This window comes from Echiichthys vipera, assembly GCF_963691815.1.
Source record: "Echiichthys vipera genome assembly, chromosome: 2".
NCBI lineage: Eukaryota > Metazoa > Chordata > Actinopteri > Perciformes > Trachinidae > Echiichthys > Echiichthys vipera.
In genome coordinates, this window is record NC_139827.1 from 33,074,926 (window position 1) to 33,100,305 (window position 25,380).

General features: G+C 44.4%; 1 protein-coding gene across 1 annotated transcript; it reads left to right on the forward strand.

The window, feature by feature from the left end:
- Nucleotides 1-6,541: 6,541 nt before the first annotated feature.
- Nucleotides 6,542-24,319, forward strand: tesk1a (testis associated actin remodelling kinase 1a; the record flags this gene model as incomplete). Its single annotated transcript, XM_083921895.1, has 11 exons — nucleotides 6,542-6,748; nucleotides 12,292-12,413; nucleotides 12,782-12,830; nucleotides 14,726-14,872; nucleotides 16,965-17,047; nucleotides 18,343-18,433; nucleotides 19,434-19,517; nucleotides 20,824-20,910; nucleotides 21,252-21,345; nucleotides 23,085-23,491; nucleotides 23,588-24,319. 11 exons carry the CDS (start codon nucleotides 6,542-6,544, stop codon nucleotides 24,317-24,319), a joined length of 2,103 nt encoding a protein of 700 aa, XP_083778021.1.
- Between the last annotated feature and the right edge of the window lie 1,061 nt (nucleotides 24,320-25,380).

Genomic DNA, 25,380 nt, shown 5'->3' on the forward strand with positions numbered 1-25,380 from the left:
TTGTGAACTTGGAAGTAATACACTATACTGGCAGCTGAAATGTTGTGTTCCACCCCATTTCAATCAATAAGGGAAGGCTAAAGAAGAGACACATGCCTCTGTACCACTGTTTAATGCTATGCTCTGTACTGGTCTGTGGTACTGATATGGCCCCTCTCCTCCCTATAGTGTTCTGCTGATACACACTTTCATAAAGGGATTGTGCATTAAGTCGGCCATGTATAGCTGTGACAGTGACAAGGGTAATGTTTGTACCTTGTGAGATCAACATGAATGCTGAGTTTGTAAATGGATGTAATCTGAGTAAGGGGCCAGAAGTAGAGGGGTAGAAAGTGGGGAAGAGGTAGAAAAGTACTCTTCAAGTCTAGATGGTACCCCTAGATTTGCGAAAACTCTAAAGAGACATGCTTCCTGAGTCGACCAGGGGTGAACAATTCCGGTCCTGGAGTGCCAATGTGCTGCATGTTTTAGGTTTCTCCCTGCCCTAACACACCTGAGTCTAACAATAATCAAACTGTGACAAGCATCAGCTGCTTGATAACAAGCACATCATTAGAATCAGGTGTGTTTGAGCAGAGAGAAACCTAAAACATGCAGGACAGTGGCTCTCTAGGACCAGAATTGCCCAAACCCTGACCTAAACAAACCTTAAAGGTTGAATATGGAGAATGTGCAGAACACCTCCATCTAGTGTCTCAAGATCGTAGTCGCAACAACAAAAAAGAATTCCAGGAGTCGGGTTGCCAGGTTTGTTGCAGTGTGTGTCAGTGATCAGCCTGCTCCATGTCAGTGATGAATCGAACAGGGGAACCACTCATTTGGACTAATCCATTCATTTGACAACAGTATTTAACGTTAAGCAGTGTGTAATCAATTAGCTAGCTCTCAACTCTAAATGATTCATTGTTTATGGAGCCTGATCGGCGTGAGCTGAGCAACAGCTTCTGCAGCCGTGACAGTGAGGCTGAAGGCCGTTAGCGTTAGCCGTTCCAGCTAAGTAAAGATGAAAGTGATGTTAGCGATCAAGGAGCCGTAGCCATTTGGTCGTGCATTTTAATGCCGTTGAACTCCTTTATCTCAGTCCATGGAGTGAATGCTTGGCCTATATTGACTCAGCATACAGTAGCTGCACCCAACAACAAACAACCCTGGCAACCCGCAACGCCCAATGCCATTGCTGCTACAATGGAAACACAACGGGACAGAAAGTCATTATGAAACCCGTCAAAACATTTTTTAAATATTAATTCAGACTATATATATTTATATATATTTATATATATATATTTATTTATTGAAAAGCAATACGTTCACTCTGTACCCCTCGAAATATAGCTTTTAATAAAGATTCTACATATTCAACCTTTAACCATACATTTGAATGCCTAACCTTAACCTTCTAACCTTATATATTCAAGGTTATTACCATCTCGCAAGAGAGCCTCTTCCCAAGCCCTCACAAGCCTGGATGCATATGTCTACGTATCTATTGTGTGTACTTCTCAGGAATGTCAGAACTCACTCACTAACCCTAACCCTAACCCTAACCCTAACCCTAACCCACCTCACTGGAACATACAGCATGTAGGGAATTTGCGTCTGGATTGATTTTCCACCACTCTGTACAGATCTGCTGTTTTGCTACTTCTCCTACAAATTTTGAGCAATCGTCACCAAATTTGTTACAGAACATCTGTGAACCAAGCCAGAAAAAGTGACCTTTTCAGATTTCTGATGATGTTCACAGTTTATCTAGAGCGGGCCCTCAAAGTTTGCTCACATGATGTGTGCAGTGCTAATATTACTATTGCTATTGCAACCACATTTGGTGGACATGTGTAGACATGATGTCGGAATGGACATGACAAATTTGGGACCGTTTGGCTAATAGGTGGTAGGTTAACTATAAAGAAATCCCTGCATTTCCGACTGTCCTTCACATATCTTGAGAAAATAATCATCCAATCAACTTCACACTGGGCAGGTGTGTTGCTGAAGACCCAAGGGTGTGCAGTGTTGAACGGATGAGCAGTTTTGGAGAAAGCTGTAAGCGGCATTCCCGGGGTCCAAGCAATGCCCCGCTCCTCACGGGGGGAGCATACCTGTGTTCCCCGCTTTGAATGTGACCGGGGAACATCAGACCGTTTTCTATAAAAGCTTGTAACCTATAAGGTGCGTTTCCACTATGGTCGAATACCCTGAATAAGGTGGATCTATCTCTATCTTGGTGTTATTTTTGATCAGGATATGTCCTTCGATTCTCACATAAAATTTACGACAAGAAATGCATATTTTCACCTGCGTATTATTGCGAAAATTAGGAACATTGTGTCTCAGAAAGATGCAGAAAAACTACTATCAAGCTGCTCCAATAAGTCTGTTAAGAGTCTCCAGTTGGTCCAAAATGCTGCAGCTCGTGTACTGACTAAAACAAATCGAAGAGAACATATTTATCCTGTATTAGCTTCTTTGCACTGGCTACCTGTAAAATCTAGAATAGAATTTAAAATCCTTCTCCTTACCTACAAAGCTCTTATTGGTCAGGCTCCGTCATATATTAAAGAGCTCATAGTACCGTATCACCCAACTAGATCTCTACGCTCTGAGAATGCAGGGCTACTTGTCGTTCCTGGAGTCTCCAAAAGTAGAATGGGAGGCAGAGCCTCCAGCTACCAAGCTCCTCTCCTGTGGAACCGACTCCCAAGTGTTATTCGGGAGGCAGACACTGTCCCCATATTTAAGAGTAAACTTAAAACTTTCCTCTTTGATAAATCTTACAGCCAGGGCTTACGAGCCCTTAGCAATGTTGTTATTTTTTAGCTGATTTTGTTCTGCTTAATTATGCTGCTATAGGCCTAGTCTGCCGGGGGATAATACTTTTCAAGATACTCTGAGCTTCTCTCCTCTCTGCCTGTATCATTCATGTCTCATCAATGCATGTTATAATTCAGCTTCTTCTCGCAGGTCTCTGCTGATCGTGGTGGTGCCTGCTGCCGTGGTCCTGCATGACGCTTCCTGCTACTATTATAATCTATAACCTTAGCTGTGCTTGTTTCTACTATTATGCTGTATTAACTGCCATAACATATGAGTCATATTCACATTACTATAGATATTATTATAGTTACTGTAAGTGTGTCTGTCTTTGTCTCTCTCTGTCCATCTGTCTGTCTTTTCTCTCTTTCTCTCTCCTTTTCTTACTCCCCAACCGGTCAAGACAGATGTCCGTCCTCCACAGAGCTGGGTCTGTCTGACGTTCCTGCCTGTAATAGGGAAGGTTTTCGTTGCCACCGTACTCTACGGGGGAATTGTTGGGTCTATGTTTATCATAGAGTGCGGTCTTTACCTAGTTTGTAAAGTGTCCTAAGATAACTTCTATTATGATTTGGCACTATAAATAAAATTGAATTGAATTGAATTGAATCTCGCAAATACGCCCCTAATTTGCATGTGAGTTGGTCAGGAGGTCGTTTGACCGAGTAGAAAGAGGCCCTATCAGAGAGCAGGGCCTTATTGCCTTATTTTTTGCCACTTTTATCACACTGAAGTGTGCGCTTAAGTGCCCTCTTCTGAGCTAAAATGTGTGCTAAAGTGCCCCGAGAGCCAAAATGCATGCTAAAGTGTCCTCACGGCAGCCAAAACACATGCTAAAGTGCCCTCACAGCAGCCAAAACGTGCGCTAAAGTGCCCTCACGGCAGCCAAAACACATGCTAAAGTGCCCTCACAGCCGCCAAAACGTGTGCTAAAGTGCCCTCACGACAGCCAAAACACATGCTAAAGTGCCCTCACAGCCGCCAAAACGTGTGCTAAAGTGCCCTCACGGCAGCCAAAACACATGCTAAAGTGCCCTCACAGCCGCCAAAACGTGTGCTAAAGTGCCCTCACGGCAGCCAAAACGCATGCTAAAGTGCCCTCACGGCAGCCAAACCGCATGCTAAAGTGCCCTCACAGCAGCCAAAACGTGTGCTAAAGTGCCCTCATGTGAGCTAAAACGTGTGCTAAAGTGCCCTCATGTGAGCTAAAATGTATGCTAAAGTGCTCTCTTGTGAGCTAAAACGTGTGCTAAAGTGCCCTCATGTGAGCTAAAATGTGTGCTAAAGTGCTCTCTTGTGAGCTAAAACGTGTGCTAAAGTGCCCTCATGTGAGCTAAAACGTGTGCTAAAACGTGTGCTAAAGTGCCCTCATGTGAGCTAAAATGTGTGCTAAAGTGCCCTCTTGTGAGCCAAAATGCGTGCTAAAGTGCCCTCTTGTGAGCCAAAACTCGTGCTAAAGTGCCCTTTCAGTGGCGAGGATGTGCTATATGTGTCCTTTTTTCCCTATTTTCGCCCCTGCCCTTCAAAACGTTTGTGCATGCCACTGTTCCATGGCACCAAATAAAGTAATTGTGGCATTTTCCGCTGATAAAATACAGCGCTATATCAAATATATCACCATACATATTCCATATTCTAGTATGCAGTAGGCCACAATATGCACTGAGGATGGTGCAATAGTATCATTCCACTGGTTAAACCAAAGCCTGAGTACATGAGAGTTCCCTCATCACTTCCTCCTGCGTGAACAGGAAGTCACACAAAGGAGGAGGAGGAAGAGGGAGGGGACAGATGACGATGATTTGGAAATGCTTCTCTAAAATGATGTTTGTTGTGGTTATTATTATTACCGACAAAGTATCTCTTTCCTCTCCTTATCATCATCGTTGTTGTCATTATTCTTTCTAAATATCATTACGTTCTTATGAATTTATATTGAACAAATTGTGCGTCATTTCCGGGGTCGGAAACCGATTCGGAATCAGCTGTTAGGGTTTGACTGCCTTCTCATCTGCTCCAATCACAGCCGCCCAGTGTGTGTGCGCGCGTGTGTGTGTGCGTGTGCATGTGCGTGTGTGTGTGTGAGCCCAAGGTGTCAAACTCGACACAGTAAAAAACAAAAACAAAAAAACAACAGTTCAATTCCGTCCTCAACACAAACTATGATAACTACGTCTGTCGGGAAAAAATAATCAATATAACAGAAAGACCATTTCCATTTTCTTAAAAATACTTATTACAGTATCTGTATCAGCACGTATCTCCTGACTCTTTTCTATATTTTCGTGCAATTTTCACTACATTAAGTCTGCTTGGTCATATCCTGCTGAAATGTTAGGCTCTTACATATTACATTGTTATAACTGTATATATGACTGCATACTGGATACTATAACGCCTGTTTAGGTTTCAACGCTTTTATTGTGAAATGAGCGGTAGTGCTCTGTGTCACTGTCGCTAGCTTGACGCCGCTGTTTCATGACGGTAGTCGTCTCCTCAGCGAACGGCTCGTGAAGCAGGAATTCACACCGGATTATCAACAGCGGACAGCCGAGCTGCCGGGCGACATTTGTGCGTTTAGTTGACCGCCAGAGCCCGGACCGCGCCGACATTTCCCTCCAGACCGACGTGAGTTGCGAGGTAAGCCGTCGGCTGTGCCTCCTCAGCCCGCTTGTCATTGACAGCTCCCGTTATCGACAGTAACTTGGCTTTGTATTGGCCGTGACAGATATGGGATAACGCCAACGTTATGCTACATTCTCCGGTTTATTTAGCCTCGGTGAAATTATTATTTACTACGTAGTCTTTAAAAAAAAAAGAAAGATTAAAGGCCTGAATGACTTTAACGGACCGTCTGAGCTGTGCAGGTGGATGTTATTCAGCGGGGCAGGTTGGTGCTTATCGTACCGCTAGCGGAGATTTTCTGTGGCTACCAGTCTCATGGCTACCGTTACCGTTACCGTACACACCACGTACAGCCGGCGGGCAGACAGCAAGGCCCGGCCCCGGTGGCCTTCAGAGGCTCTCAATCACTAAATCATCGACCGTTCTGTCATTCCTGTAATATAACGTTATTGTAGCTGCTCTAACGCAAAGCTGTGGTGATGCTCCTAAATATTGTTTCCTATAATATCTGTATATCATCTTTACAACCCCTCCACAGGGACCTTTACATGGCAGCCGGCTGCTCGGCCCTCCCACTCTCTCCCGGCACCGGGCAGCTGCAGCATCCGTCATCTCAGCCGCAACACTAACGGGATGATGGAGGAAACCGAGCCTCCTCACGTACCGGCACGGCGAGGCGACGTTCAGGGGCTGCAGGAATTCCTAAAACCTAAGCGACTCGGAGATTAGAAAGGTCTTAACTTTTCGCTGGTGACGCTTTTCCACCTTTCCTGGGCCGTCAGAGGGAGAAGACCGGAGCTGGCGGACTCCTGCTCAGGGGTACTCATTTTATCCTTGACCTCAGATGAGAAGAATGAGAGGGATGCTGAACTCATGAGAAAGTAGAAATAGAATAATATCTGTGCTGCTGCAGCCTTTTTCAGGTGGACCCTGGAAAGCAGGTGTAATCAGATTGGCAGTATTGTGTGAAACATCCATACAACCCTTTGATCATTGGGACATGATGGTGGGAGCCACCGTCACCGCGTGTCTCAGGACTGCTGCAGTCTAACACATCTTGGGAAAGAACAGAATATCTGGAGCTTGGTGGTTCGCCAGCACCATGGACTACCATGCCGAGTTCTGCTTCTGTGATGCCGACGAGGGTTACGGCGGCCCGGACGATCCGCCGCTCCACAGTATCCACGCACCCAACCGGATCCGCCCGTCCTCGTACCGAGCCCTGAGGAGCGCTGTGTCCAGTCTGGCCCGCATCGATGACTTCTTCTGCGAGAAGATAGGTTCAGGCTTCTTCTCTGAAGTCTTCAAGGTATAAAATCATCCCATGGTCTTTTTCATTGAGTCATTCATTGGTCATTGAGACAGTTTTTTCCTGGTTGATCCAATCAGGAAGTGCCAAAAACTGCAGTTTGCACAATAGAGCAGTTTCTCACTGATCCCCATGTTAAACAGACTGTTTTCACAGCATAATTAATCCTGTTTAGGACTTTGCAAAAAAACATTCTAGTCTGTATGTTTAAGACATATCTCCATGACAACACTGAGGGGGGTGAATTAGGCTAGTTTTTATTGTATTGGAGGTTAAAGTTTATGAATATTAGGGGCGAGGCCTCTTGAGTGACAGCTAGCCACTGGTCCTCACTTCTCCTCGGAGGTAAACGTCAACCAGATGGACGTATCTCCCTCCCCACAACGTCACATACATGCCCTTTTTTGGTAAGAGGAAATGAGGCGGAGTCAAAGTCTGACAAAATGGTGACTCCCGTAGGTGAATATGATTGGATCAAGTTGGGAGAACGGATCCTGACCACTATGCTACGTTAATTTTTATACAGTCTATGGGCTGTCCGAGGAGGCAGGCCTGAGCCTGGAGCTCTGCAGCTTTGCAGCTCTGCAGCTAGCTAGAGCTTTCTCGCTAAAATCAGGAAGACACAACAGTAGCTATAGAAAGCGCTGTGTTGTGTCAAATGGCATGTCACTGTCTCCCTTTCTTCTCTGTTCTTTTCCATGTCAAAGATAGTGAATCTAAATTTATTGGTACATCTGGTAGTTCATTCGAGCCATGTTATTTCCTTGTGCTTTTAAATAGAGCTCTGCTGATAAAGACACTAACTCAGAGCGGGACTGTACAGGCGGCGAGCTGTTCACGACTTGATTTTCCTCTCTATTGAACTTCGTTTGTTGATTATTATTTTAATTTTTTGACCGCCTGCTCCTACAGTAAAGTCAAAATCACAGAAGACAGCCAGTTGAAGATGCTTCCGGTCTCTCATTTAATCAAAGTTTATTTAAATTCAATGTGTCATGTGTATAAATTACACCATCCTCCGTACAATGCATGCCACAGGGTCCCCGGCAATACACCCGCCATGTGTGAAGTAGATCAGATGGACTGTTTCCAAAATATGTGAAGAACACACACACAGGCACACAGAGATGTCTTGCTAAATAGCTGGATGTAAATTATCACCTCCTGCCCAACTTATCAAGAGTTCACACATGCAGCAGCCACAGGTACCATCCTGAGCATGTGCAGTGCACATTAAAGGCGTGTACATTAGTGGTGGAGTTGAGTGTTTGCTCAGAGTGAGGGTTTATCAAAGTGCACATTCCTCTGCTCTTATCGAAACCTCCCAAAGCTTTACACACAACACACACAGAGACATCGGTGCTTGGCGTAGAATAAGACCGTTTTAGGCTTGAAGTAGTTTGAGGAACATATTATATAAAACTTCGTCCTTTAAATGATTCAGTATGCTTTAAATTAAATATATGGATACTTCTGGTAAAATCCATGCTCTGTTTTAGAAAGTTTCTTTGTGTTTTCTTTTTCCATGTGGATGTGTCCACAGACTGCACACTAACCCAACCACTTCAAGAACATTTCAAGAACACTTCATTCTCTTTATTGTGTTAATGACATTGTAGATAAGAGAGCTACAGTATGTGACCCAACCCTAACCTTAATTGTTACATTGTAGCATTTAGCTCAGAGCACTGCTGCAAAACCTGAATTCAAACCACAGACAGTATATAAAGATGGACGACATCGCCCCTCTTCCTCCCACTACAAAAGGGAAGCCAAAATATCACCTGGTTTTATAGCATCAAATAAATAAAGTAAAACACTCGAACAAACATCGGTGTGATTTAAACTACCTACATCGATAGAAATCATCTTTAGGAACAATTTATTTTGGGTTTTTTTCTTAGTTTCGCTCATGTCCCATCCACTAACATTAAGGGGGTGGGACTTATGACCTATACTGCAGACAGCCCTCAGGGGTTGATCCAGATGTTGTGGTTTCACTTTGGGGGAGCTATCAAACAGTCCATGGTTATACGGTAGAAGGTCGCACTCAAACTGTCATTGCCCAAGCACGTTTCATGGCTAAAGTTTAGTTCGTTGCAACCGTACCGCGCCTAGCTGTATGCTTGCCGGCCACGGGCCGTTTTGGAGAGGACATTTAAAACAATGGCGGCATAAGGTTCACGTTGGTGTGATGCGGAGGTGGAGTGTTTAATGCAGATTTGGTCGATGAAAATATTCAAAAACAGTCGACAAGACGCACAAAAACTCTGAGGTCTATGGAAAGATTTGTAAACAAAGCAACGCATCGCGATGACGTCAATTAATGCGTGTGACGTGTCATTGCGTGATGACGTATAGGCAGCAAGAAGCATTCGCCGAGGCCCAGGTAGTGTGAGTACAAACGGGCCTGCGGCGCGGGGGGAGAGGGAGGGGGGGACAAGTACCCTAAAGCACGGGGCAAGGTACGGACGGACAGTGGGAGTGCGCCCTGACATGAAGGGGGTGGGACTTATGACCTATACTGCAGACAGCCCTCAGGGGGTGATCCAGATGTTGTGGTTACACTTTGGGGGAGCTATCAAACAGTCCATGGTTTTATGTTCTAAGATTCAAACTAATGGTGTTCTTCTGTGTTTGAGGAAGAGAAAACAAGGGTGTTACCCAAAATGTCTTGAGTGTTCCTTCAAAGCATCTAGAGGCAGCTAACTCAAAGACATCTCCTCCTGTTGGATGGGAAAGATAATTATTCCAAAAGGCCTAATGCACTCGTGTATAACGCAGAAAGACAGGCTCCACCTGCAGTACAAGTGTGCAACATTGCTAATACTCTCTGTGGTGGTTCATTTCAACCACAGGGGCCAAACATCACAAGCACAGACTGTGAGTGAGCAACCAGGCAAAGAAGGTGCAGCAAACACCGGTTAATATTCAAACACTCACACACGCATGCACACCCCCCCCCTTTGGTCCCCAGATTCTGCAGTGTCAATGCTGTAGCAAACATGTTCTTGTCCTGGGAAATCCTGGTCATGCACTGTCACCTCCAGACTTAGAAGAAGAACAAATACTGTGTACTGTAGGGCTACACACGAAGAAGATAAATAGGTGGCAAACGCACCAGATGAGAAAAACTGTGGTGAAACTTTAGAAATAGAGTGTAATTTACAGATGAGATTATACAGTGAGAGAGTACCAGACATCCAGAGTGTGTAGTGGTTTTCTCCAAGTGCCAAAAATGGAATAGTTGCAGATTGTTGCAAAACACTCCACCTTAAAATTTCTGGTAGCAGTCAAAGAGCGGTAAAAGACTGAACGATAGAGACAGCGGCACTATTCACACCGGCAGCAGTGCCACATAAAAGGTTTGAATATCCAAGGCAGCTCAGGAGCTGCTGAGGGCAGTGACAGCAGTTCACTCCAGAGACTCCGGCCAGGAGACAAAATAAAAGCGCCTCTTCCTGTGATTTCTGAACAGTCAGAAAGCTGAAGCAGGACAAGCTCAAACTGAGCTACTGTCACATATTTAACTGAATTTCCTTTTAGAGAAATGCTCTGAATGAATTTGAGTTTCCTCTGGTAAACAGTTAACTACTAATGGGTGTGTGTGTGTGTGTCTAGAGCGGGGGTGCCCAATCCCCGCCCTAGAGAGCCACTGTCCTGCATGTTTTAGGTTTCTCTCTGCTCAAACACACCTGATTCTAATGATGTGCTCGTTATCAAGCAGCTGAAGCTCATCACAGGTTTGAAAATCGTTAGAATCAGGTGTGTTAGAGCAGAGAGAAACCTAAAACATGCTTTTGTCCCGGTTGAAGTGGAGAAATATATTGTTTTCAGTTACACAACCTTAGAAAGGGTGTATCATTTTGTGCGTCCACAAAATAAGCGCACTCTGGTAGTACGTGCGTGCGTGCGTCCTGTCCGCTACTGGACCAGGCCTCAGCGTGGATTTGTGCACATTAGTAGGGTGATGGGAAATCCTGAAAGCCTATTAGTGCTGTGCTATTAATATACACACACACACACACACACACACACACAGACTGTGCACTTGCAGATCCAGACAACCTTGCAGGCACAAGTAAGCAGTCAATGAGCCATCCAGTCACACACCTGGGCACAGAGCCACTGGAGCTGCAGCTTCTCCACGTGTTCATTCAATTCAATTTTATTTATAGTGCCAAATCATAACAAAAGTTATCTCAGGACACTTTACAGACTAGGTAAAGACCACACTCTATGACTTATTTATGATTTACCAAGACCCAGCTCTATGGAGGACGGACATCTGTCTGCACCGGTTGTGGAGGAAGAAAAGAAGAGAGAAAGAGAGTAAAGACGGACAGATGGACAGAGAGAGACAAAGGCAGACACAAAGACAGAGACAGACACACTTCCAGTAACTATAATAATGTCTATAGTAATGTTCATGTCATGTGACAGGCCACTGTGCTTCTCAACTGTAGAATATAACTATATAGTATATTCTTATAACTGCTACACTAACATTGTAAACAGTCTGAGGGTTTTAATATAAAACCTATGATCACTGCCTTTATTATTATCATTTATTCACTTTCATTGACGATCAACTTTTCTTCACTTAGTTTGGGTCAAGTCAAGCTTTTTTTACTCTTGTCTCTGTGAACGTAAGTAATGGCAATCAACAACACAACTTTATGCACATTGAATCTGTGTATCAATTGTTCTTTACATATTCAGTCGAGAGAGAAAAAAGTTTGATATGTTGTTATTACATTAAGTGAGGTACAGCCGTCACCCAAGTGTTTTTGCTGCAAGTTTATCAAATTTGGTCATTGTGGCCAATTTTTGACTTGAGCGTAAAATCAAAGCATGAATTGAATTAATACCTTTACAGTTGTTGGTAACTGTAGTTAGCTCTCAGACACCTGGCTACCGTTAGCACCTCTTCTGCTTCTTCTTCTCCTCCAGTAAAACACGACCGCATTGCATTGTGGTATACAGGAGTAAAATGTAGGGTACATTGTATGTACACTCAAATTACTTGTGCATTGTGGGTATTTTACAGTGGACTATATAGTGAATGAAATTAACCACGGAGAATTCAAACACCACTACAAAATGTCGTACACACTATGTAGTGCACCAATTCTATCACAGGGAACAATTTCAAACACAGCCTATGTATATCATTGAGATTTCTGTTTCTTTCCCCACTACAACCTTTGCTGTAAATCATAGCAAAGCCAATTTACATTATGTTTACACCATCTTCAGGGGTGGATAATTTACCCGCTGACTGCAGCCTTTTGCGTGACCTTAGTATCTAGTGGAGGACAAAGCAACCTCTGCTTCTATGTCCTTAAACCTCCCCTAAATACATGTGCAAAAAGGAGAGAGGTGCATACGTTCACTAAAATGAGTCACTTCAACTGCAGCCTGTTTTCTGTTTGATAAATACACACAAGTCTGAGCTAAGTGTGTGGGACTATAGTGTTTACATGTACAGTAGCTCTTTGAGCTTTGCTCTCACACTATAAACCTTCTCTGTTGTTTTCCAGGTCCAGCATCGGATCACAGGGCAGGTGATGGCACTTAAAATGAACACGCTGGCTAGCAACAAAGCTAACATGCTGCGAGAAGTGCAGCTCATGAACAGGCTTTGCCACCCCAACATACTCCGGTAGGTAAAAACCATATACACACACTACACCTGCACCGTACACTACACCTGCACCGTACACTACGCTGTACACTTCACCATAAACTACAATATACACTACAACATACACTACATGATACACTGTGCCGTACACTACACCGTACACCACAGCATACACTACGCCGTACACTTCACCATACACTGCGGTGTACACTACACCATACTCTATGCCATGCGTACAAAACATAACCAAGAACATAAAATTAGGAGTAATAAATGGAATGCTAAATGTCATCTTCATATCACCGATTTGAACGGGAAAACTATATATGAAGCATATGGAAATACGGAGGACCCCAGTATAAATCTTATTTCTCCCCCTTCATTAGGTTTCTTGGGGTTTGTGTGCACGAAGGTCAACTCCACGCTCTGACTGAGGTAAAGCATCACTTGTCTCTCTTTTTTCATATTTTCCGGTTCCATTAGCGTCTAAAAATGTCTATAGTGTTGTATCTCTTTGTTCTCACTTTGAGTCCCCCTTTTCTATTCTCTGTGGCCTGTCCAGTTTTCCTTCACCCTCCTTCATTCATGTAGATACATACTTTCATACATCTGCAAGTAAACACAATCACACAGCTGCTATGGTGTGCAGTGGTTACCATGGTTACCACAGAGGTATAGCTGAACATACCTGTTCTCTCCACCAGAGGACTCTGTTTACTGTAAATTAAATTTAATTCCATTCAGTTTTATTTATAGTGCCAAATCATAACCAAAGTTATCTCAGGACACTTTACAGAGTAGGTAAAGACCACACTCTATGACTTATTTATGATTGACATAGACCCAACAACTCCCACGTAGAGTATGGTGGTGTTGAAAAAAAATAACAGGCAGGAACGTGGGACAGACCCACCTCTGTGGAGGACGGACATCTGTCTGCAATGGATGGGGAGGAAGAAAAGGAGAAAGAAAGAGAGAAAAGACAGACAGATGGACAGAGAGAGACAAAGACAGACACGGGGCGAATGTGGTTCAGTGAAAGAGTGGGTCGTCCTCCATTCGAAAGATTGGTGGTTGGATCCCCGCCTCCCCCGGTCCACATGTCGAAGTGTCCTTGGGCAAGACACTGAACCCCGAATTGCTCTCCATGCTGCGCATGGGTGTGTAATAGTGTGGTGTGAATGGTTACATTAGATTAGATGGTATGTAGATGTCCACTGCCATCAGTGTGAATGCCTGTGTGAATGGGTGAATGTTACAAACACTGTGAAAGCGCCTTGAGTAGTCAGAAGACTAGAAAGGCGCTATATAAGTACAAGTCCATTTACCATTTACAAAGATAGAGACGGACACACTTCCAGTAACTATAATAATATCTATAGTAATGTAATAATGACTTATATGTTATGGCAGTTAATACAGCAGAATAGTAGAAACAAGCACAGCTAAGGTGATAGATTATAATAGCAGCAGGAACATGCATCTCGTAGCAGGAAGCTCCTCTGGTGGAGAGGACAGGTATGTTCAGCTATACATGGAAACCAAGGTAACCACTGCACACCATGTAAACATCAGTTTTATAGATGTAAACTGCCCTCAACTGTTTCATCAGACTCTGTGTTGTAGTGTTTCGAGTAAAACTGGTATAACCTATAAGTATGAGCCAGTGTAACATCAACGAACCCGAGGACTCAAATATTAGCATCTCGCCATAAACCATGTAGACTTCTGTCAATAGAAAAGACTGTAAAACACATCACAGGGACAAAGGCAACAGAGAATTTATGATCACAAATCCTGTACACTAGAGTCGAAATCACTACTCACAATGTATTTACCCAACCTTTAGCTTTAGTTGACCTTTACTCAATATTCTCCACTCTGATTATGCAAATAATCCAGTCCTGAGCTGCATGCACGGTTGTATTGTGGGTAGTGGAGTTTAAAGGTTGGAGAAGCTTGTGACTGGAAAGGTTCCAGTTGAGTCCAGTTTGTTAATCACTGTGAACTGAGTGGTGATGTGTGTGATGTAAAAACAAAACAGCAATATTCAAATGATATTCGCTCAAAATATTTCACATCATATTACCAGAGAAATTTGAGTTGATGTGCTTGTTATTATCAATTTAGATTAAGTAATTATATATCAAGATATCTATATGATTTCATCCCAATACAACTCCATTGAAAGACGATAAGAGATCATATTGAATTGTCGCTGATTCATGCATGACACATTACACACATACATACTGTATCTGTGTGTGTGCTGACTGGGCATCCCACTCTCAGCAGTTCAACTAAAGCCATGTTGCGGTTTCTCTCTGTAGTATATAAATGGAGGCAACCTGGAGCAGCTGTTGGACAGTGACCTGTACCTGTCGTGGTGCGTCAGGATCGATCTGTCTCAGGATATCGCCAGAGGGCTGCAGTACCTGCACAACAAGGGCATATTCCACAGAGACCTCACCTCCAAGGTACAGCATACATGAATACCATGCATTTCATCCATCATGACAGCTACATCAGCTAACTTAACCTGGAGACAGCACACTTCACAGAACCACCATGATGCTGAAGTTCTAGAGTGAAGCCGAGAGGAATCCTGAATCCCCTACTCTTGTTAGGAGATGTGTGAATATCTCTCCAAAGAAAGACTGAAAGTAAACTAATGACAGAAAACAAATGTTTCCCATGTTGAAGTCTCTGTAGCCATGGCAGTTTCAGTTCTAATGTGACCTTAAGCATTCAGACTGACATTAGCACTGTGTGTTAAATCATAGCTCACTTATTCTTTTCGGTGAAAGCAGTCTGGCAGTGTGGTTGGGGGGGGGGATCTGGCTTAACCCAGCCTCATGTAATCCAGCAGGGCCTATCTGTCGCTCCAACTGGACTTCCTGGATTGTATTTTACTAGTGCAGTGGCCGTGTCGATTACTTTGCCCCCAAAAGTGCTGCTTGCAGTGTTCTCGAGAACCGCACATCCGATCAACTTTACTATCATTTGGGTCCTCAGTAATACACCTGCCAAGTGTGGGAGGTTGATGGGATGAAGGTTTCTTGACATATGAAAGTCATACATGCATACATACACTATATAGTTAGCTTATGCTGCTACCGCGCCAGCTATTGAACAAATGGCCCCAGATTTGTCGTCCTTTTAGACATCATATCTACACATGCCCACCAAATGTGGTTGCAATAGTACAAAGCGTTCAGGAGATATGACATTTGACACTTTTTGTAATATAAGCCACAGCATTTGAGCAAACTTTTGAGGACCAACTACAGCAAAACTGTTTGGAACGTCAAAAAACTTTTTCCAGCTTATGATGTTCTGTACCAAAGTTAGTGATGAGTTCTTAAAATGTGTAAGAGGAGTAGTGAAAAAACAGATTTGGACATAATTCAAAGTGGCAGAAAATTGAAAAATGCAAATGGGCGTGGCTTATATGGATACATTCGTCTGGTCCATAGACTTTTCAAAAAAATGGATGTAGCCTCTCCGTCGATGTCCGTTCTCTCAACTTGATCCAGTGGTCCTCGCCTACAGGAGTCGCCATTCAGACTTCGCCTCATTTCCTCTGACCAAAAAGGGGCATGTATGTGACTTTGGGTTAGGGAGATACGTCCATCTGGCTGACGTTTACCTCAGAGGAGAAGTGAGGGCCAGAGGCTAGCTGTCACTCAAGAGGCCACGCCCCTAATTATTTATAAACTTGGTACAAAAATATTTACCCCCCTCAGTGTTGTCATGGAGATATGACCTAAACATACAGAGTAGAATGTTTTTTGTACCAGGCCTTAAGCAGGTTTAATAACGGTGTGAAAACGGCCTGTTTAACATGGGGGTCAATGACAAACTTCTATATTATGCCCCTATCGGAAACTCAGAGAACTGGTTCTGGTTGATTCTTATTGGATCAACCAGGAAGTCGCTGTGGTGGGGGCTAGGTCTGGACCCACAGATTCTAGTTTTCTGAGGCTCAAAAGTTACAGGCAAAATGTAAAGTTTGTTGTTATAGTTCCACCATGTGGCCAAATTGCACCAAATTTGACACACCTGCCAAGTGTGAAGTATCTTGGATGGACAGTTCTCGAGATGTGAGGAACAAACAGACAGACAGGCTGCTCTATGCTCTATGTTGGATGTCTCGAAACAATAGCCCTCCCCACCAACACAGCACCTTGCTCTGTGTTAAGGCTGAGCTTAGTAAAGCTCCACACACATTTCCTTCACTTCATGTTGGGCAGGCTCTATGTAGAGAAGAATGTAGAGTTATGGAGCACAGTCACTTGGTAAATGATGTCATCTTGTAAACAGGTCCTGGTTTCGATGAAGCTCCAGGTGTAACGGAAAGTTTACAGCTTCCAACTGTAGTTCAGAACAGAGTGATATGCAAATATATACACATACAAATACTAAATCTATGTGCTTGGCTAGACCAGAGGTCAGGGAGAAAATGTTTAGTGTACATTTAAATGAAAGAATAGGCCGTTCTTTACTCGGGCGGGTTCCTCCTACTTCAGCAGTAGTTGTAGACGTCACCTCCTGACTCTTTCTGCGCAGAACTGTCTGGTTCGCTGTGATAACGGAATGTTCACGGCTGTGGTGGGAGACTTCGGCCTGGCAGAGAAGATTCCCGATTACAGGTGAGTGCGGTGAAAGGTCTTTTCCTCTGCTGCAGGCTAATCACAAACCCTTCATGAAAGAACTGTAGTCAGCAATAGTCTAGTGTCATTCTGATGTCATTGAGCCTAACAGTATGAAGTGACTTTAATAGAGGAGGAATTGTTAGTTATTTGTCAATAGGAGATGAGGTCTACCTCAAAAGGGCAAAGGGAAGTGTCAGTCATTTTTTTTAATAATTCCTTAATTTATGAAGTCATTATTGGCACTAATGTTTTGTTCCCTGTTTGAACCAATTAGAGCCAGACCCATATATCATTTGGCTGATAATATCAGCAGATATCGGCCTATCACAGACTTATCAGTATCTATTGGTATCAGTGTGTATGTTTTCTGATATGCGCTAATAGAAAAACTTGTGAAAAAAAGATAAAAAGTGTGAGTTTATTTCTGAAGTTTTTTTTAATACAGCTTTGACAATTCAATGCATGAATAAGTTTGGACTGATAGTGTGATAAACAATAAAACCAGGGAAAGGTTGCCATATCAATTCTAACTTGTCAGCTGACTGTTAATAGTATACCTAATCTTCTCCAGTTTGATCAAATACAACATGTCCTTAATCCATAATTACCAAAAATTCAATAACTTAGGACAATCCCAAAACACAAGATTTACACATATATATTGTGGTGTGAATTGGTCAAATTTGGTCAACTGGAACATTTTAAACTGCACAACGGTAAGCCTCACGCTAATGGAAGATAAGTATCCCAATCGTGTTTGAAGATATAATGCAGAGAAAGATGTTTGGGGTGGTTTAGAAATTATGTAAATAAATATTTATTTTTATTCTTTATTTAAATGGTCAACAATTGACTGATACCTTACGTACAGTACTATTTAGCTATTTATTTAATTGTATTTTCAGTGTTCATTTCTAGAATTGGTTGACAATGTAACACATTATGTATATTGTATAATAATGTTAAATATTCTTTAACAAAGTTATTTGTTTAGGAAAGCAGCCTTCTAAGCACCTTTGCAGAGTCATATCGGTGCACAATCCACAAATCCATATTGGTATTCTGTGAGCTTCCCCTCTAAGTTCTGCATCAGTCTCCAAATCCTATATTGCTCATTTTAACAGAACTGAACAATGCAAGCTCAATAAAGACATGTTGCATCGTGTGCACAGTGCCGTCTAGCTTTACAGCATAGTGTATATCCAGAACATTCTAATTAAAATCATAGCACTGGCTCACAGCAAACTCCCACGAGTGTAGTGACTCTGAATGAAGCCTTGCTTCCTCCGCAGTGATGGTGCGGGGAAGCAGCCTCTGGCCATTGTGGGCTCCCCCTACTGGATGGCCCCTGAAGTCCTGAGAGGAGAGCTGTACGATGAGAAGGTAAACGCAACACCAGTGCACTGCCAAAGCACTACATAACATAGTCTTATCTACAGCGTTTTTTTTAGATTATTTTTTTGGGCAGTTTTCCAGGCTTTATTATTATAGTTGGGAGTCGAACCCGTGGCCACTGCCTCGACGACCTTCAGCCTCTTTACAAGGGGCAGATATCTGTAATTCAATTCTTCCTACTCAAAAAGAAAATTTCAGATATATCCACAATAACATCCTTACCAGTACAAATGACGTTACTTTTGCCATTCATGTTTATTGCTTTCAATTCTAGATATCCACATTTATATTTTAGATATCTAGCATGGGCATTATGGATATCTATGATGCCATTCTGAGTAGGAAAAACTCCCATTTCCGATATCTACAATCCAATTATTAATTAATTCATTCATCTTCAACCACTTGTCCCTGTCGGTCGCTGGGGGCTGGAGCTGATCCCAGCTGACATCGGGCGTAAGGCGGGGTCCACCCTGGACAGGACGCCAGTCCATCACAGGGTACATAGAGACAAACAACCATTCACACCTATGGGCAATTTAGAGTCATCAATGAACCTAACAAGAGCATATCTTTGGACTGTGGGAGGAAGAACCCGGAGAACCCGAGAACATGCAAACTCCACACAAAAGGGCCCCAGCCAGGATTTGGAACCCTCTTACTGTGAGGCGACAGTGCTAAAACACAGCCTTGGAGTTATACATTGTACGTAGTGCAGTAGTCTTCCCTTTCTGATTTAAACGAAGAAGAAATATTTCCCCTTTTTTTTAGTGAAATGCTCAAAGCAATGGGATGCACATTCAAGTCGGCTGAAATGAATAGATGATTTAAGATGTTTTTGTATCAGCGCAAATACCAGAAACTCTAAGCCCAAACTATTACCATTGGTATCAGTCCTCTACCCTAAAGGCTGTAGTTTACCACTGTAGAAATCTAGTGTGAGCCCTGCACACTCACAACTAACATGCTCTTCCTCTCCTCTGCTCAGGTGGATGTGTTTGCGTACGGCATCATCCTGTGTGAGATCATCGCCCGGATCGAAGCCGATCCTGACTTCTTACCAAGGACAGAGGTAGCCTCCAGGCCTCTCATTTATTCCAGCTATGCAGTGATGTAGAGGAGTGATGTGTCGCTCCCTCACAGACACAAACACGTTGCTACCTTTGACCATAGACTGTGCACGTCCTCCCACTGTACAAAAGTAAATATAATAATATCCCGGATACTGGTGCTGCCATGTAGTCATTTTACGCAGGACTTTACTGACCTATACTGCAGCCAGCCGTCAGGGGGCGATCCAGATGTTTTGGCTTCACTTACAAGGAGCTGTCAAGCCCTACAGTCTGAGGATGCAGCTTATGTATTTCATGGTTGGAAGAATAATATTTTCCATTTCAATGTTCCAAATGGTTCTTTCAGAAAAAAAGGTTTCAGTAGAGAGCCATGGAAACTAATGTTAAAGGTTGAATCTGTAGAATCTTTATTAAAAGCCATATTTTTAAAACAAGAATACACCCACGGGGCGTTTTGAGGGGCGCAGAATGAAAGTTTTGCTTTTCCATTAAAAAATATATTTAGTCTGAATAAATATTTAAAAAACTTTAAAAAGACTTTCCATCCCGTTCTGTTTCCATGGTAGCAGCCAATAGTGTCGGGCGTTGCTGGTTGCCAGGGTTGTCTGTTGTTGGGTGCAGCTACTGTAGGCTGGCACTGGGTGAAATGGAGTTTGCCAATCCTGCAGCTGCTTATTTGTCCCAGCAGCTGAGTGAGCGGAGACGGGCAAAAACCAGAGTCACTATAGGCCGAGCATTCACTCCATGGACTGAGAGAAAGGAGAGGAACGCCATCAAAACGCACGCCCAAATGGCTACGGTTCTCCTTGCTCGCTAACATCACTTTCATCTTTACTTAGCTGTGACGGCTAATGCTAACGGCTATCATTAAGCAACAGTAACAGTCAGTTAAGTCAACGATGTGATTTGCTGGAGGGGATTGGTTCAAACAGACTCAAACTGACTCTGGTCTCGTGTAGGCTACTGGGCCGGGTCTGACCAACCTGGCAACCTGACTGCTGGAATTATTTTTTGATCTTGAGACAGTAGATGTTGTTGCTATGCTAATTCTCCATATTCAACCTTTAATATTGATCCAACTAGAACTAACTGCAGCCTGCAGTGAGAGGGCTGAGGGGGCTCTTTGTGTAAAGTGTAATTCTAATTGGGATGATACTGTTTTATATGAGCTGTATTTGCAGCCACTATGCTTGATTTAATATTGTGTGTGTGTGTGTGTGTGTGTGTGTGTGTGTGTGTGTGTGTGTGTGTGTGTGTGTGTGTGTGTGTGTGTGTGTGTGTGTGTGTGTGTGTGTGTATATATAGGACTTTGGTCTGGACGTGGATGCATTTGAGAACATGGTTGGGGATTGTCCCGCTGCATTCTTGAGCCTCGCTGTCTCCTGCTGTAATGTAAGTACACACGCACATCAGATTTCTGCTAATCAGTGTTAGCTAAAGGCCACGTTTTGACCATAAGGCGCACTGGAGACCTCGGCCGGCTGAGCTGACCGTTTCCAGTTCAGTGCTGCACTAACTTGAATGGAGATTAAATGATTTAATCGTGCAGCTCTTCTAGACTCAAAATGTATCAGGCTTATTGGATGTGGCACACCCATTTTTTTCTGGCGATGCTAGTCCTCTGAGCTTTTTATTGACAGCATGTTTCTCTAAATGAATGTTTGATTGCTGTTCAGATACTCTGTCACTAATGTCGCTCTTTATGTGGATCTTTGTCCTCGTGTTGTTTTCAGATGAGTGCAGAGAGGCGTCCCTCGTTCTCTGACATTGTCTTCACATTGGAGGGCATGGAGAGAGAAGAAGAGAGAGAGCAGCCCATCGCACTGGGTAAAAGAACCAAAGATATATATCTTCTCTATATATCTTCATTACATATAAAGACGTGTTTTACAGCACTGTTGATATGTGTGTTCCATTCGTAGAGAAGGACTGGTTGTTTTTGAAAACACTACAGCCATAACTGTATGAACCGGCTGGGGGCTACTGAACCCCTGTTAACCACCGTTCCCTTCGCATATTCAACATTCATTTAGGGATATTTGATGCAGGGACCATCTTCAGACAGAACCTTAGGTCCAGGTTATAAAGCATGACCCATTTAAGGCCCTTAGTGTGTCAGCTGATATAGTTAAGTGGTGCATATTTCTAATCAAAGTAGCACGCACCATTTGACACAGAATTCTAAAGTAGTAGCAACAACCTGTAACACTTGTCATACACAATATGGATACACCCGCCGGTGAAAACAACTAAATATTTGATCAGATGTAGCTTATGTTTTGACGGCGACAGTGTTTTTTGGGCTTTAAAATGCAAAAAAGTGAAAACAACCCTCCAGAGTGTATATCTTAATAACGCTTACCTGTTGTGTTTGCGTGTAAAGGAACCCTAAAGTGTGGTCTGATCTGCTCACACTGGCGTACATGTTTACGTAATATCCATGTGCAGAGTACAGGTTAACAACAGCAGACCGTGCTGCAGATCCCTGTCACACTGTACGGCGTCCTGCTTCTCCGCTTTTAGGGAGAGAAGTAGAAGGACTTTTCTACGCATGCACCAGCTCTGGGTGCTGTTGTGTGGCAGTGCTACACAGCTCCACCTACACACCTGACGTGCACACTACATTGAATTTCACACACTTTTGCCTCACCGTATGCATGCAGATTTGCCCCAAAGATGCTCGTCTAAATGCGGAATAAAAAGTGAGAACGCAACGCCACTTTTGCATTTCCTTTCTAGATCGTCTTCCGTCCGTCCTGTGCCCCGTGCTTTAGGGTATTTGTCCCCACCTTCCTCCCCCCCCGCGGGCCAGGCCCTTTTGTACTCACACTACCTGGGCCTCGGCGAATGCTTCTTGCTGCCTATACGTCATCACGCCGTAACACGTCACACGCATTGATTGACGTCATTGCAATGCGTCGCTTTGTTTACAAATCTTTCCGTAGACCTCGGAGTTTTTGTGCGTCTTGTCGACTGTTTTTGAATATTTTCATCGACCAAATCTGCAGTAAACACTCCACCTCCGCATCACACCAACGTGAACCTTTCACCGCCATTGTTTTAAATGTCCGCGCTTGGTCCGTCTTTTTTTTTTTTCTATGTCCGAACAGGCGCACATAAAATGATGCCAGAACCGCCTCGTGCTCCAGCTCGTACACATGCGCACACTTGTGCTCGTACATGTGCAAACGTGCTTTACAAAAGCCCACCTCTCCCAGACGGTCCGTGGACGGAAGGCGTACCGCTCCTAGGCGCGTTATGGTTGCACTCACACTGGTCAAAGGAACTAGACTTTAGCTGTGAAACGTGTTTGGGCATGGTACGGATGGATAGTGTAGGTGCGCCCTTAGTTTACTTCAAGGCTGACTCACATCCAGACTAGGGTTGAATCCTGGGAAATGTGATCCTGGTATTTCATAGGAATTCATCACCAAAATCTGCTTTCTTTTAGTACTCAATTTCTCCAGTCTATTGATTCAAACTGGTAAGACACTGGTATGATGAAAAACTCCAGATTTCATTTCCATTTTCACTTACATTTCTCCCTCCCTCCTTCCCTTACTCAGAGCCAGTGGCGGTAGATGTCAGCCCGTACCGGCGCCGCAGCTCTCCGTGTCACCCCGGTGACCGCAGCCTGCAACGACAAGGCTTGGCCAGGAGTCAGTCGGACATGTTACCCCCGACAACCCTGAACCCTCCTCTCCTCTGGACCCCTGCACGGGTCAACCCCTTCTCTCTTAGACAGGACCTGAATGGGGGACGGTGTAAACTCTTGGACACACCCAGCAAGTCTGTCATCTCCCTAACCTTCACCCTCCCGGCGCTTCGTGACCCCTGTTCCTCCCCCCACCTTCTCAGAGGGACACGAGCACTGCCGAGGAGATGCCAGTCACTCCCCTGTACTCCAGAGCTCAGCCGGACTGTAGCCCTGTCAAGAGACACGCAGGGGAAGGAAGAGGCAAAGGAAGAAGATGTCAGAGCGGCGTCTAGAAGAGGGCTATGGGAGAATGTAAAGGACGACATGAGGAGGAAGACAGGGCTGTCAGAGAATGCAGATGAAAAGTTGCAGGTAAAGAAAATGGAGATAAGTGAGAAGAGAGAGATAAAGAAGGAGGATGGGATGGGAGAGGATTCAGGTCTTCCTGTGGAGCTGGAGATGGTGTCTCTGGAGCGGTTAGAAGAGGAGGAGGAGGAGGAGGTGGGGGAGGAGAGCGCGTGTCTAACAGAACCAATGGACTGTAGCAAGTCTCCTGAGCCAGCGGAGGGAGTCATGGACTCCACACCCGGACGACCCCTGCTCACCTCCACTTCCTCCTCCTCCCTACAGACCAATGGTTGGCGGCTTCCCATCTCAAATGGACCGCCCTCCTTGCCTGCTCTGCCGCGACTGGACAATAACAACGGCTCAGCCCCTGTGATTGGCCAGCAGGTGCAGTGGGGTGGTGGAAGGCGTGCTAATGGTTGCAGCGGAGCCCAGGTCCAGTCCTCTGACCCTAGCGGCCCTTCTGAGCAGGATGAGGTCATTTCCTGTCCAGGCTGCTGTCTGGTGGGTCTGAGTTTCCCATCTGTGTGCCTCCGTGTTTCAGCTGCCGTGCCTGCCCCCCGCCGAAGAGCTTCGTTACCGAGGCAGCAACCCTACCGGAACCTCAACGGTACCATAACTGGTGGCAGCGCTTCCTCGCCAACGACAGCCACCACAGCAACCAAAGCTCTGCTGTGTCGCAGCACAAATGGACTCATAGTGGGCGGGCCCTCGGTGCCATGCGAGCCTGGGCGATCCCTGCCAGAGGCCCAGACATAAACATGCTGAGGGGGGACTGGGTTTTGAACAGGTGACACGCACCAGCACTAAATGTTAGTGGACATTGCTTTATGTTGTTATGCTAATACTGAGAACCCGGTACTGACCATAGCATCTGACACAGTCACAGCAAACAGTAGGAGTTAGTGATTAGAGTGCCGCCTGGTGGACTGAAGTCAGTGCGATAGAAGAACGTGGTGGTGAGATGGCAGGTGGGCCGAGCACTGAACAGTCCACAACACATTCCTGCTGCCACAGTGGCGCTGATCCAAACATGGCAGCTTAGTTGCTGCTCCACTCACCATTAGTTATAATTTCCACAAACTGTCAAACGGCGTTGTTCTGACTCCGTCACAGCTTTGCCGGATGCACGCACAGCAATTCAGCACAGAGCAGATCGTGCGAGACAGGAAGAGGAGCACAAAAACAGAGTAAGACATTTATTTTTCAAACCGTGCTCACAATATTGTACTTAACCATAGTAGAATCACAATAATCTCCACAAAAAAGGGAGCTCAGTTGTTTCTTTTCTACCCCTCTGGATGGAAACAAACGGTTGTTGGTCTTGTAGTTTGGTTATATCGCACGATCAGACGTGAATTTGTGAGAATTTGTGGGTCCTCTTGACTGTAGCTGTCCATCATGGCCACACCGCTGCGGACCACCGACAGAGCGGCTGGGGATTGCCCACGGGATTGACGGCGGAGCACAGAGTCAGCACTGTGTCCACTGTGCTGGCTTCAGTTCTGATGCTGTCCTGGGGAAAAGCGTGCGGCTGATTCAACAAATATACTTGTTTATAACAACTCTGGTCTGATTTCCATAGGTGTGGCTGTCTCTTCTTTCAGTAATAATATTGTATTCAGCAGCTTAAACTGCGACTCACTGTGACGCAATTAAAAAGAAGTCTGATCAGACAGGATACCCTGAAACAAAGAGCCATGCCGTCTGTAAACTGTGACGGATGTTTCCACTGGACCTGAACTGAAAAAATAAGGCCGGATTATCCTTCAATTTGTACAGTACTTTTTGGTAGCGGTGGTGGGGAAGGACATTTTGTA